This window comes from Pipistrellus kuhlii, unplaced genomic scaffold, assembly GCF_014108245.1.
Source record: "Pipistrellus kuhlii isolate mPipKuh1 unplaced genomic scaffold, mPipKuh1.p scaffold_m20_p_6, whole genome shotgun sequence".
Lineage (NCBI taxonomy): Eukaryota > Metazoa > Chordata > Mammalia > Chiroptera > Vespertilionidae > Pipistrellus > Pipistrellus kuhlii.
The window spans coordinates 70,129,523-70,143,698 of NW_023425562.1; the positions used below are offsets into that span (position 1 = coordinate 70,129,523).

Here is a 14,176-nt window from a genome sequence, read left to right on the forward strand (position 1 = left end):
TAGACTTGAAGGATATGATGAAGTTATCCAAGGTGATCTGGGAGAGTGTATTCCCAGCAGAGGGAACAAAAAATGCAAAGGCTGCCAAAACTGGTTTGGCTCAGTGTATAGAGCATCGGCCTGCAGACTGAAAGGTCCCAGGTTCGATTCCGGTCAAGGGCATGTACCTTTGTTGTGGCACATCCCCAGTGGGGGGTGTGCAAGAGGCAGCTGATCAATGATTCTCTCTCATCGATGTTTCTAACTCTCTATCCTTCTCTCTTCCTCTCTGTAAAAAATCAATAATATATATACATTTTTAAAATGCAAAGGCATCCATGGCATGTTTGGGGAACAAGGAGGTGGACATGGGGGACAGTGGTAGGGAATAATGTCAGAGAGGAAAGGTGAGATCACATGGGACCTCACAGGCATTGCAAAGACATTGTTCTTACCCTGAGTAGGATGTTGAATTCATGATGACAGAGAGTGGCCAGACCCTCAGCCCATGGCTTTGCCTTGACTGAATTTAATCCTTTCTCCTCTCCTCTCTTCTAGGCCATGTACATGTTCTACGCACTGGCCATTGTGTGTGATGACTTCTTCGTCCCTTCCTTGGAAAAGATCTGTGAGGTATGTGCTTGATTCTCAGCATTTCTGAGCTGGGCACTGGTACTGCTCCAGCCTACTTCACGGAGGCCCTGGAACACTATGCAGCCGGTATGGGTGGGAACACCGGATAACAGCATACTTCAGAGTGATGGGCAACATTAGCACAAAAGTGCCATCAATCTGCTTAGAATTCCAGAACACCCATCTATAGTTGGGCTTTGACATACACATGGCCAGCTTTCCCTGTCCATTTGGCTATAACTCATGGTACTTTCTGAGTTCTGCTTCCAGTTTTCTTTCCCTCTTTTAAAATCTGCCCCTTCATTCTCTATCACTCCCTCCTCTCCACCATTCCCTTCTGCTTCGGTAACCCTCCTTTGGTGATTTGTGGAGTCCTTGTCGACTGAGAAATCTCCAGCCACACACATCAATCACCCTTCCTCTGTGTATATGTATAAAAATGCTCCAAGCAGAGGCATGAAAGGGGAGAAGATGAAAGAATTGGCCACAGAGACAAAAACAGGACCCTGCTCAAAATCTGCCCAGTGACACCAGGCTGAATACCAAGTTAAATCCCTTTTATCTGAATCTTCAGCATATCTAGAACCCTTTTATTTTCTTGCCTCCTTCATCTTCTCCTCTGTTTTGAAATGTAGTTTCTTTTATCTGGAAGCTTTCCATTTTATTGTCTTTTTAATTCAGATACCTTTCCAGAAGGGATCTCTCCCAAATGCCCCCCCACCCCAATCTGGAGCTCAAGTTTCTTTATATCATTCTCAAACGTCATTGTCCCTCCCCTTTCTTCCCTCCTTCCTCCCAAGTGTCATATTCAGTAGATCTTGGGGGCCAACAGGTATCCGAAGTTCCATTTCTAATAAGTATCCAAGTGCTGCTGAAGGTGCTGGTCAGGAACCACTAACTTAAGCAGTACCTTCTATATCCTGGAAGTCTGTTAATTTTGTGTGCTTAAAAAAAATAAAAGGATCAAGGCCTGGGAGTGGGTTCCTTATTCTGTGGAAGGAGGATGAGGAAAAAGTGAGGTGGACTGTGGACAGGTGTGGAAGGAAGGCCTTTGTTCAAAGTGAGGTAACCTGAGAACAGGGTCACCTCATGGGAAAGATGAAGAAACTCTGAATCCCTTGTAAGTGGGGTCATTTGTGATCTCTAAAATACCACCATTTGGTGGTTTGTTTTTCATGCAAAGCAAACTATTTCTTTTCCACACAACTTAAAAAAAAAAAAAAAAAAAAAAAAAAAGGTAGCTGCTATAGGATCAAGTCTCAAACTGACCTGTGGCAGAGCCACATACAAGTCCCAGCGTGGAGGGCAGAGCCCTACTAACACAATTAGGCTTGACCCTATAGCCTGTCCGTACATCAGGAGAGATGTTGCCAGGGCCGAAGTGAATTAGGAATGAAAGAGGAGGGGGCATAAGAGGGTATGAAGGAAGAAGCCAACGGAGTGGATGAAGGAGAGAGAGGAACTAGAGATAATCCAAGGTGTGGACTCCAGAATAACCCCCATTGGGGAACCCGAGCTGGAGAAGACCCGGCAATGCAAGGCTCCCAGCTTGTGGCAAGTCTTGACAAACTACCCCAGGAGTGTGAGCTCTACTTTAGGCGACCTTCCCACAAACTGCCTGCTCCCAGTGAGACAGGATGGCAGGGTGTCCTCACAACCACACCTTTCAACTTGAGGTATCAGTACTTCATCTAAGGTCTCCTCAGGACCCCGAGTGAAGTTTAGCTGTTCAGTAGAGAGTGAGGAACCCCAGGATTCCAGATGAAAATGCTCCATTAGGGCTCCTGCAGCAGACTTGCTGGTTGGTGGAGCCAGTAGCCTACGCCAAAGCCATGCTGCCCCTCCATGGCTGAGCAAGGGAGTGCAGCTGCTGATGCCACTGGGAATAGTATCATTCATGACCATCTGGGACACCAGGAGGAACTGGCAATTTACTGATGGCCAGCAGCTCACTTTCTGAGTCATGATTGAAAACAGAAAAGCTAAACTTGCTAAGCAGCCTTGAATGTGTATTTGTCTTGTCTTCTTGCAAATCACCTTTGGATTAACCAACAGGGTGACCTAGAGAGTTTATTGAATAGAATACCTCGGCAGAGTTGATCCCTCATTATTTTCTACTTATCCCTCACTTGCCCTACCCCAGGGTTTCAAGGTTGCATCAAGAATGGGAAGGGGTTTCAGGAGGATGACCTTCCCCACCCCAAAGCCTCCATAACCTCTTAGAATCAAGGCTCAAAAGTTGGTTACCATGAGCCTGATTTAGCCTAAGATCAGCATGGTACTGAAAAAAATCAGGATATTTTGCATTTTTAAAAAATGTGGACTTTGTCATCTCAAAAAATAAGGATACTTGAACAGAAGGGAATTAGACTTCAGGTGGTAGGCACATTATACATAGTAGAGTATATAGATATTGTATTATAAATATAGACACCTGAAACTTATATGATGTTATTATTAACCAATGTCACCCCAGTCAATCTAATTTAAAAATAGAAATATTTTGGAACTCAGAGGGAACCAAGTGGTCTGATGTTAGAAAGGAGGTGAATGCCCTTTGTGCTTCACACTGGCCACTCCACTCCTTCCTATTATCTGCATGGCCATTGGGGCATTGGGATTGGGGACCCTTAGATCTTGTCAAGAGCCTTTAACTCAAGTGGACCCTCCTCCTGATTTTGTCCCCAAAGGGGGACAATGAGAGGAACTGTGGCCCAGCCAGGGCAGTCAGACACAGAGGCTGAGCTCTGGAAGGAGGAGGTGGAAGGACTTCACTTGAGATCTGGGAGTCACAGGGTTCCCAGGGGTAATTGAACTCACCTGTGCTTTGTTCTTGTTCCTCTGTAGCGCCTGCACCTCAGTGAAGATGTGGCTGGCGCCACGTTCATGGCGGCGGGCAGTTCGGCCCCAGAGCTGTTCACATCTGTCATAGGTAGGTGATGACCTGGGGACATCTCAGCCCTGAGCTCTCTAAAGGACCTGGGCTCAGTGGTGGTTGTTCATTATTATCTTACTAGAGGCCCAGTGCACGAATTCATGAACCAGTGGGGTCCCTCTGCCTGGTCTGAGGGATCAGGCGAAAACTGGCTCTCTGACATCCCCCGAGGGATCCTGGATTGTGAGAGGGTGCAGGCCAGGCTGAGAGACCCCAACAGTGCACGATTGGGACCAGGAAGAGATGTGGAGGTTGCTCATCTGGGAGGGGCCATGGGAAGGCTCTAGGGTTTGTCTGGCCTGTCTTGCTCAGTCCTGATTAGCCAGACCCCAACAGCAAACTAACCTACCAATCAGAGTGTCTGCCCCCTGTTGGTCAGTGCATGGTATAGCGACCAGTCAACAGTCTGCCCTCTGGTTATCAGTGCATGTCATAGTGAGCAGTTGAGTGGCCTTAGCATATCATTAACATATAATGCTTTGATTGGTTGAATAGATGATCAGATTACCAGACACTTAGCATATTAGGCTTTTATTATATAGAATTAAAGAAATGCTTTTACTATGCATGGACATGCCCCAGCCCCAATGCCAATGCTCTTGTGGGACAGCATCCTCAGATTAAAGAGCTCCTTTCAATCCTTGACTGCTTCCTGCATACCCTCTGTGATCAGTCTAACACTTAAGAAAATTCCTCTATAAACACCTTGGAATATGACGCCCACAACAGCCAGGCTGATTCTGGCGCTGTGTTTCAGGTGTCTTCATCACCAAGGGCGATGTGGGAGTTGGGACCATCGTGGGCTCGGCAGTGTTCAACATCCTGTGCATCATCGGAGTCTGTGGGCTCTTCGCTGGTCAGGTAGGAGTAATGGCAGAAGGTGGTGTCTGGGAGGGCGGCGTGGAAGTGAGGCAGCAGCCAGTCTGGCAGGAGTAGAATCAGCACAAGGACCAGTGGTCTTGGACAGTGAGGATGTGATGTCGCATGCCCAGGAGGCTAGCTCAGCTAGACCTTGAAATTCTCAGGCACCATCCTTTGGTCTCTGTGTTGATGGAATATAGAGTTCCCAGGTTCATGTAAGTAATTAACCAGTCTGAAGATATGGGCCACGAATCTGAAGGTGCCATGCTCATTTTGATAGTATTGATCTGAATTGGAAAACCTAAAACAATTTTAGGTATAGTATTGCCTCAATGTAAATAGAGTAAAAAGAGAGAAGGAGACAGGAAATGACAGATGTGTGTTTTTCTGCTAAAAACAATTTGCATCCATCACAATTTAGGACCCATCTACAGTAAGAAAGCATTTTATTTACATGTTCGCTTTAGCTGACTTTTGGGGTCACCAGAGGTTTTTGCACACTTGCATTTTATCTATGAAGACTATGCCACTGCCAGGGGGTGTTATGGGGTCTTTGTCCTTTATGAACTCTGGTGTGCATTTTGGAAAGTCTTGGGAAGACACCCCGAAGTCACCAAAGTGTGAAGCTTTCCGGCATCCATGGCATTGCAGGGGCAAATGGGCTTGCAGCCAGCCTGCCAGCACTCATGTCCTAGTTTCCTTGTAGAAACACCCAGGACTCCGAGTATTATCTAGGAAACATGACTTCTAGAAGCCCATCAAGGGTGTCCACTTGCAGTGTTGAGGTACCCGGTGGTCTGAGCCAAGGTCCTGATAGAAGTGGCTGGGTGGTTTGAAGGGCTAAATAAAGTTCCGGGGAGTTTTCTCCCATGTCCTTCCGCGGGCCCCTTGGTCATTCAATCAACCAGCCAGGGCACCCAATGCTGCCCGTGTTTTGAACACAGACTAGAGAATGTCTGAAGCAGGATGCGCTCCGGCACACCACCGCTATTCCCCACTGCTTGCTTTTACCTCCATCATCTCCATACCAATTTATTTTTCTGGGTAGCCTGGTGAGTTTGTTACTTCTGGTGATAGGCAGGACCCCTTGATCTCATCAGGAATCAGCTCCAACACCCACAAGTGAACAGTTACTTCTGAGAGGGACAGCTATGTCCACATGTGGTTATTGAGTTCTTCCCAGTTTACTGGACTGGAAATTTTTTTCTTCATCCTTTGGGTCAATTCTCTCTTTGTCTTAGGTTTTGTAGACCCACAATATGGTATTTTATCGATCTCCTATTAATGTAGTCAGTACCAAAAAGAAAAGTCTCTGTCTTTGCCTTCATTTCCATTTGTACTTCGCTGGTTCTCATCTGAGTTGGAGATGAACAGTCATCCTGCAGAAGAGTCTGTTGCTATTAGCACTCTCTTAATTAGCACTGCCACCATTAGCGGTACGTTTATTAGCCTGGTGGTTCTTAGTGTTATCATTAGTTCATTAGTCTTTTGTACCAGAAACTTGATGCAAAGGCAAGCCCAAAGAGGGAGAAATAAAGTACGTAAGCAAATGAAACAAATGCGGGGACATAGCTAGTAAATGCTATGCAACTAATTACAATACATATGAGGTGGCTTGAATGCATTTGTGTTCCATAATTTATTAGCAATGCAGTAAATCACTTGTCTTGTTAGAACAAGGACTTAAAAGGCCAATTACTTCCTGAGTGTTTAGCAAGTTCTGGTATCAGTCACTTTACCTTCCAGAAGCTCTTTGCCAAGCTCATCTCAGCCATTGTGGAGAGAAGGAACCTCCTGGATGATATTAGAAGGAGCCCATATGATTGTTCTGGGTGCCAGCCCTTCCTCCTGTCTTTCCGTGTACTATGCCTACATAGAGAGTTCCAAAGCTACACAGTGCTCTTCTTCAGGACTTTGTAAGATCCACGAAGTCTTTGCAGAAAGAGCAAAATGATAGTTTGGGAAACAAATTGCTCTGGGTTTGAATGCCGACTCTGCTATTGCTGGCTGTGGAGCCTTGGAGAAGTTGTTTCACCTTTTAAGCCTCGGAGTTTTGTTTTTTGTTTTTTGGGTTTTTTTTCATCTATAGAGTAGGTATAAGTGCACCTACCTCCTAGTATTGCCCTAGGATGAAACGTAACGTGTTCAGCAAACAACACCAGGCCTACACAGTAGATGCGCAACAAAAGTTAGACACCATTATCAGCTCTCAAAAGAAGAGCAATCCCTAGATCTCTTGCCTCAAAATTCCATGCTTGCACCCTAGCCTGTTTGGCTCAGTAGATAGAGTGTCGGCCTGTGGACTGAAGAGTTGCCGGTTCAATTCCAGTCAAGGGCACATGCCTGGGTTGCAGGCTCGATTCCTCATAGGGGATGTGCAGGAGGCAGCCTCAATGATTCTCATCATTGATGTTTCTATCTCTCTCTCTCTCCCTCTCCCTTCCTCTCTGAAATATATATATATATATATTATTTTATTTTAAATCCCATGCTGGGTCACTGCAATAATTTAACCAACCAGTGGAAGGAACTTACAACTAACTTGTGAAACAGCAGCCAGGTATCCCGTGGCAAGGGCAGGAAAGGTCAGGGAGAAGGTCTCTATGTGAAATTCTAAATGAGGAGAGGCTGATTAGAAGAACCATCTCACAGGGCTGGTCCTGGCCTCTGTGCTGTCTGATCAGTGGGAGGAAAAGAAAAATCAGTACGAAATGAACGTGCCTGGCATCCCGAGCCGCCCTCCAGGCCGGTTGAGCCTATGCAGCAAGCGTGTTCCAGCAAAGGATGGTTATTGGCAATTGAACTGATTAATAAATCCAATCATGGGGCTCACTTAGCATTGTTATTTATGTTGCTCCGCACTTTCATTTGGCTGTGAGAATTACCAGCGAGTGCCCATGGGGCTCTCTCTAATGTATTCCTGCGTGAACGGCTGCTCGTGACCAAGTCTGTTACCCATCTGAAATTAAAGTAATTAAGCGGTAAGGTTTGAGTTCCTGTCTCAATTAGGGTTTTGATGAATTCGATGTAATTAAATGTCTGCTGTATTTGCAGTTTGCAAACATACCCAGCGCTTCGGTGTTCGCCTAAGGTGCTTTGGGGAGTTTTACGGGACAAAAAGGAAATTGCTTCTTAGAAAGTGGCTTACAGAGTGATTCTTGGCATGCCCGCAAGACATTTATAGGGCTGTGGTCCTACCAGCTTTTTTTTTTTTTTTTTTTTCATTTAAAAACAAAAAATAACAACAAAGAGGAAACACCAATTTATTTCCACATTGTGAAACAATGCACTTTTGAACTTAAATTCACCATCCAGAGCATGTTAAGCTTTAAAGACATAACCACCGCAAATAGAGAGTAAACAGATTAACTACATTCCAGGTTAGGACTTTCATATCCCAGTGATTACAGGCCGGCAGATGGCCCCAGTTTGTAATAAAGAGCTTCGGCATCAGCTTTCCTGGCATCCTCCAAATTACCTCATGTTCATTGGCGAGGTCCCGCTAATCTTGTCTGGCGTTGCCTTGCTATTCATGCTGGCCTCTTTAAACAAGCCAGAACAGCACCCAGAGGTGGTACATCTGAATTCAAACCTGCCTTCAAAGCTCAACGTCACTCATAGTCAGAGACATGCAAATTAAAACCGTAATGAGATATCACCTCACACCTGCAAGAATGGCTATCATCAATAAGTCAACAAACAGCAAGTGTTGCCGAAGCCGGTTTGGCTCAGTGGTAGAGCGTCGGTCTGTGGACTGAAGGGTCCCAGGTTCGATTCCAGTCAAGGGCATGTACATTGGTTGCAGGCACATCCCTGGTGGGGGGTGTGCAGGAGGCAGCTGGTCGATTGCCCTAGGATGAAACGTAACGTGTTCAGCAAACAACACCAGGCCTACACAGTAGATGCGCAACAAAAGTTAGACACCATTATCAGCTCTCAAAAGAAGAGCAATCCGGTCGATGTTTCTCTCTCATTGACGTTTCTAGCTCTCTATCACTCTCCCTTCCTCTCTGTAAAAAATCAATAAAATATATTTTAAAAAACAAAAAAAAAAACAAGTGCTGGTGAGGAGAGAAGGGAGGACTCCTGCACTGCTGGTGAGAATGCAGACTGGTGCAAGCACTGTGGAACACAGTATGAAGTTTCCTCAAAAAATTAATACAGTGGAACTGCCTTTTAACTCAGTGATCCCACTTCTGGGAATATATCCAGTGAAACCTGAAATAGTACTTGGAGAGAATATATGCACCCCTATGTTCATTGCAGCATTATTTACAATAGCCAAGATCTGGAAACAGCCCAAGTGCCCATCAGTAGGTGAGTAGATAAAAAGCTTTGATTCATTTATAGAATGGCATACTACTCAGTCATTTGAAAGGATATCTTACTTTTCTATTGTCTAAAATTTTACATATGTCTCCTTTTTCCCCCAACTTGACCTCTTCCTCTCCCCACCCCCCACCCACAGCCATTCCCACCCTGGGCAAGCCCCCACTGCCCCAGTGTCTGTGTCTAATGGTTATGCTAATATGCATGCATATAAATCTTTCAGTTGATCTCTAACCGCCCCCTTCCCTGACATTTGTCTCTGGATCTACTCTTGGTCAGAGGTGAGTTCAACCCATTTCATTCACCTGAACCCTTCCTGAATTCTGAATAATCAGCTCCTCACTGTAGCCAGCTGGTGAGAGAAGAACTTGAAACTTCTGGAGGAAAAAAACACATAAGGTTATTCTTCAATTCTCACTCTTGTTTTATACATAATTTCCAGGGTACAATAAACTATGGGACCTGTGAAGACAGAAACAGGACTTATAACCAAGTAAAAAACCAATAGAAGCAAACCACAGGTGATCCAGATACAAGAATCGCAAAAAAGAATTTAAAACATTTATCTTTAATGGGGAAAGAAGGGAAGACTAAGTGAAGGACACTTAATTTCAGTAGAGAAATAGAAAAAATAAGAAACACCAAATAGAAATGGCATATTAAAAAATAACAACAGCTACCATTTATTAACCTCCAATCTACAGGCACCACACTAGGTGATTTATAAATATTTAGAAATATACCCACTTAGTTTTCAGATATATCAACATTTACAGACAAGAAAAAGTGTATCTGGTCACAGGGAGAGTGCCCTGAAGTGGTTAGGTCTGGAATTGAGCTCACATCTGGCTATAAAAGCTATTCTCTTCCCACATAGAAAACCTATGATTTAAAAATCTCTAGAAGTTATTACTTCATTATTACATTTATTCCTAGCTTGTATGTGTTCTTTATTGATGTTGAGTGTTGCTGCCAGGGCAATGCAAAGAATGGACACATAAGCACAATGGTGGTGACTCATGATGAATAATGGAAGTACTCAGCCCAAACAGTGCTCAGCTAGAAGCTTCTCTTATAGTCAGAGGGCATAGTCCACATTGGACTTGCATTCTACCAAACAGATAGAGGAGTTAAGCTAATAAACGCAGTGAGAGACCCACAGACCACTCAGTTTATTCTGTACACATTGGTTCCCGGCTTATTGTTCCGCTGACAAAACCCAGTACATCTAAGAAACTGTGAAAGGTGTTTTGTTTTTCAATTTAAGTATAGTTGACATAAAATATTATATTAGTTTTAGATATAAAATATATTTATTCAATATTTATGTACCTTATAATGTAATCACCACAATAAGTCTAGTAACCATCTCTCACCACACAAAGTTATTAGGATATTGACTATTCTCCCTGTGCTGCACACTACATCATCATGACTTATTTATTTTATAGCTGAACTTTTGTTATTCCTCTTCACTTTTTTTATCCATCCACCCACCACCACCCTTCACTCTGGAATCCATCAGTTTGTTCTCTGTATCTGTGAGTCTATTTTTGTACAATAGATGAATGAGTAAAGAGGGTGTAGTATATATAATCAATGGAATATTACTCAGCCACACACACACACACAAAAAAAAATAAATAAAATGAAACTGCTACTTGTGACAACATGGATGGGCCTAGAGCAGCGTTTTTCAACCGCTGTTCCGAGATGTTGCCTGGTGTGCCGTAGGTGCAGACAAGACAAGAATTTTATAATTTTTCACTATTTTGTTTACTTAATATTTCATAATAAAGTAATTATAAAATACTTTCTTTGTGTTTATTTGATTCCTATTCAAGAGAATTACTTTATATATAGTCAATATAGGCACAGAGTTAAATTTTTTAACATTTTCTAATGGTGGTGTGCCTCGTGATTTTTTTCATGAAACAAGTGTGCCTTTGCCCAAAAAAGGTCGAAAAACACTGGCCTAGAGGGTATTGTGTTAAGTGAAATAAGTCAGACAGAGAAAGACAAATACTGTCTAATTTCACATATGTGTGCCAAAAGTTTTTCAAACTTTTTTATATCCCCACCTACAATATAGATGATTCCAGCTGCTCTGTATCACCACCAGCTCTTGGTATTATCAGTTTGTTTTGCTTTCATTTAAGATATTCTGGCCAGCATGAGTAGCACCTCACTGTGGTTTTAATTTTCATTTCCCTGATGAGTCATGGTGTTGTGCATCTTTTTCAAGTGCTTACTTGCCACCCATCTAACTTCCTTAGTGGATATTCCATTCAAATCTTTGCTTGGTTTTTAATTGGGGATTTTGTTCTCTGATTCCATTTCAGACCATCTCTATACATTGACTTGACTTCCCTCCTGAGACATTCTTTCCAATTCATTCTATTTCCAAATTGATAAAGACTAGGACTGTTAGGAATTACATAAAGTGATCATGGCAATGTTTTATAAGTTTTGTTTGGTTTTCTTTTTTTAAAATATTTTTATTGATTTTTTACAGAGAGGAAGGGAGATAGATAGAGAGCTAGAAACGTCGATGAGAGAGAAACACCGACCAGCTGCCTCTTGCACACCCCCTACCCGGGGATGTGCTCGCAACCAATGTACACGCCCTTACCAGAATCGAACCTGGGACCTTTCACTGAGCCAAACCGGTTTCGGCTTGTTTGGTTTTCAAGAGAGGTACTCAGAAACATCATTCTTCAATTGTGTGGGAGGAAATGAAGAGGTCACTTCCCTTTTGCCCCATGGACCTGGGTGTGGCAGTCCCTGAAATCTGAGGTGTATCCTTACAGAAACGGGAGCAGGAAAGCTGAAGTCCCTAGCAGCTAGGGATGAACATTCCTTCCATGTAATTAGGTCACATTGCTCCTTGAAAGTGAGCAAATGGGATGGATTTCAGGTCACCATCTGTGTCCTTGTTCAGGCTATTCTTGGCACTGGCCATGACTTTCAGTGTTCAGGGAGCTGAGAACCTCACAACTGTTGCAGTTGAGCATCACCTCCATGAAAGCTTTCCATGTTTGGGGCACAAAAGTCATTTCTTTTCATGGCCATGCCCAGGGGGATAGACACAGCAATCTCCATGCTGCCCCCCCCACCCCACCCCCTGCTCCCAAGTAGATAAGCCTGAGGTGAAAAGGTGATGTAATGAAGGACAGAAGCCCATCTGGCAGATGCTTAATTTTCTTTTTTCTCCTTAACAAACCCATCTCTAGTCTTTACCATGTGCCACGCCCTGTTCTCAGAGCTTTACAGACATTAACCCTTGTGATGCTCACAGTAACCCTCTGAGAAGGACACTATTTCTCAAAAGAAGACACAGAAGCTCTGAGAGGCTAAGTAATGTGTCAGTCACAGAGCCAGACAGTTGGGAGGCTTTAGGCTACAGAGCACATAAGTTTTCTCTCACACCCAACTCGAAGAATGGATTTAGATCACAGGCTTATACATTAAGCTTCCCGTACATTGCAGCTGGCCTCCCCAATCCTTCACAGCCTTTTTATCACCACTAAGTAAGCAGAAGGGCATGATCAGATTAAAAGGGGGAAGTGGGCCATTCAATGCCTCCTTCATACTCACTGGAATGTGTGTGTGGCATCTGCTGACCTTACGTTTTTCAGGTGGAATCTTGGGTCCAACATGTTCACTCTTGAGCTTCATGCCCATCCCTTGGCATAGAGACCCACCTCCCCACACACTTGCCCTTTATTCATAGGGAGAGCCTGCATACAAAACAAGAGGAAATAAAGAATTCCAATCATAGTCTTCTAACTCCACCCCAGGCAGAAAGTCATGTGATAATGGAGAACATAGAATATTATCAAGTCATGAAAGTGTACATGCAACAGAAAAGAAAAAAAAAGACTGCTACCCTCTGTTCCTTCAGCTGGTATCCACCAGTGTCCTCCTTTGTCTTACCTCTTATCACCCGCCATACTCACAGAGCATTGCAGGGGCTATGACAGAACAGGCCAGATAGATTTCATGCTTTGGGTCCAAGCAGCTATGGTCAATGTCCATGGCCTGAGCCACAGCCAGCACTGGAGGCCTAACGCTATCTAAAACTTAACATCACCAGCCTGTCTTTGCATAATGATGTTAATTAAAGGTGACTTTTTTTTTGTATTATCATATGGGAATTTAAAGCCAGGGTAATAACTCATTGATTATGTTCTAGGATAAAATGTTTATTATATTTTTTCTTTGGGCAATAAGTCCGTTCATTGATTCAACAAATGCTCATTGAGTGACTACTCTGTACCAAGCACTGTTCTAGAAGCTGGAGATACACCAGTGAAAAAAAAAAATACATAGTTTTAGCAGGCTTTGGTATATTTAATGTACAACAAAGATGATAGATTGGTAGATGGATGGATGAATGGAGAGAAATAGATAAAATTTGAGATAGTTGGATAGTGAAATAGGGAGATGATATATGTGTCAGGGTAGTCAATACTATAAAGAAAAATAAAGTGAAAATCACAGAGAGTGGATGGAAAAAGTGATACTAATTTATGAAGAGTTTCCAGAGAAGCCATATCAGCAAGCATTGATAATTTAATGGGGGCAGAAAATACTATTAAATTCCACTCCATGAAGAAAATGGCACCAACTAATATGAAGGCTCCAGTTCTAGGCACTGTCTTGGACATTTGGGTCACTCTGAGCAGAGAGAACATGCCATTGTCCCTGGAACACGGTAAAAGATTAGTCTGCTGTCCTCTCAAGCTGGAGTTAGAAAACAGCAATGCCAAAGGCAGTAGGAAGAGGTAGGGAGTGCAGTGACACTCCCATTCCTACCAACTATGAAATGCATGAGGAGGCTACAGAAGTATAGGGAATCTCTTTTCTGCTGGGAGACAATCATGGTGTTAGGCTATGGGCTCCCTGAGAGCCCAGTGCATCTATGCCTGTTCCCACTTATCCACAGCACCAACAGAATCACCCCATGCAGTAAGGACTCGGTGGATCTTTGATAAGACACTGCCTAACAGATATAATGCCCTTCACATGGGTAGAGGGAGGACCCATTGCCTAGCACCAACATGCCAGGAATTATTTGATGGGTACCTGAGGAGTTAGATGAATGCATAGACAGCTGTTACAACTTGCCACCAGGTACCCAAAAGATAAGGTGAATGGAAGCAGCAGAAACTCTTTGGACATAACCTGAGACACAGTCATAAAACAGAATTATCTATGTTATGTGATTTTCATTCACTGCCTATTATGTGCAGGCACAGGGACACAGAGGTGAACAAGAGAAGAAAAGTTCCTGCCCTTCTAGAGTTCATAGACCAATGGAAAACAATAAATGATCAAATAATAATACAAAAAAAGTCCTTGAAGGATATGCACCGGGCAGTGGGATGGGGGATGCTAGTGGGGAATAGGGAGGAGCAGCCCTGGCCACTGGGGTCA

General features: G+C 43.5%; 1 protein-coding gene across 4 annotated transcripts in view; it reads left to right on the plus strand.

Moving 5' to 3' along the window:
* SLC24A3 (solute carrier family 24 member 3) overlaps positions 1-14,176 on the plus strand; it is a 466,656-nt gene that overhangs the window by 337,265 nt on the left and 115,215 nt on the right. For all 4 annotated transcript variants that reach the window (XM_045574623.1, XM_036417549.2, XM_045574624.1 and 1 more), the window contains 3 exons: positions 538-612; positions 3,460-3,544; positions 4,305-4,408. In XM_045574623.1, coding sequence (XP_045430579.1) covers positions 538-612; positions 3,460-3,544; positions 4,305-4,408 — 264 coding nt within the window. The remainder of the gene's footprint in view (positions 1-537; positions 613-3,459; positions 3,545-4,304; positions 4,409-14,176) is intronic.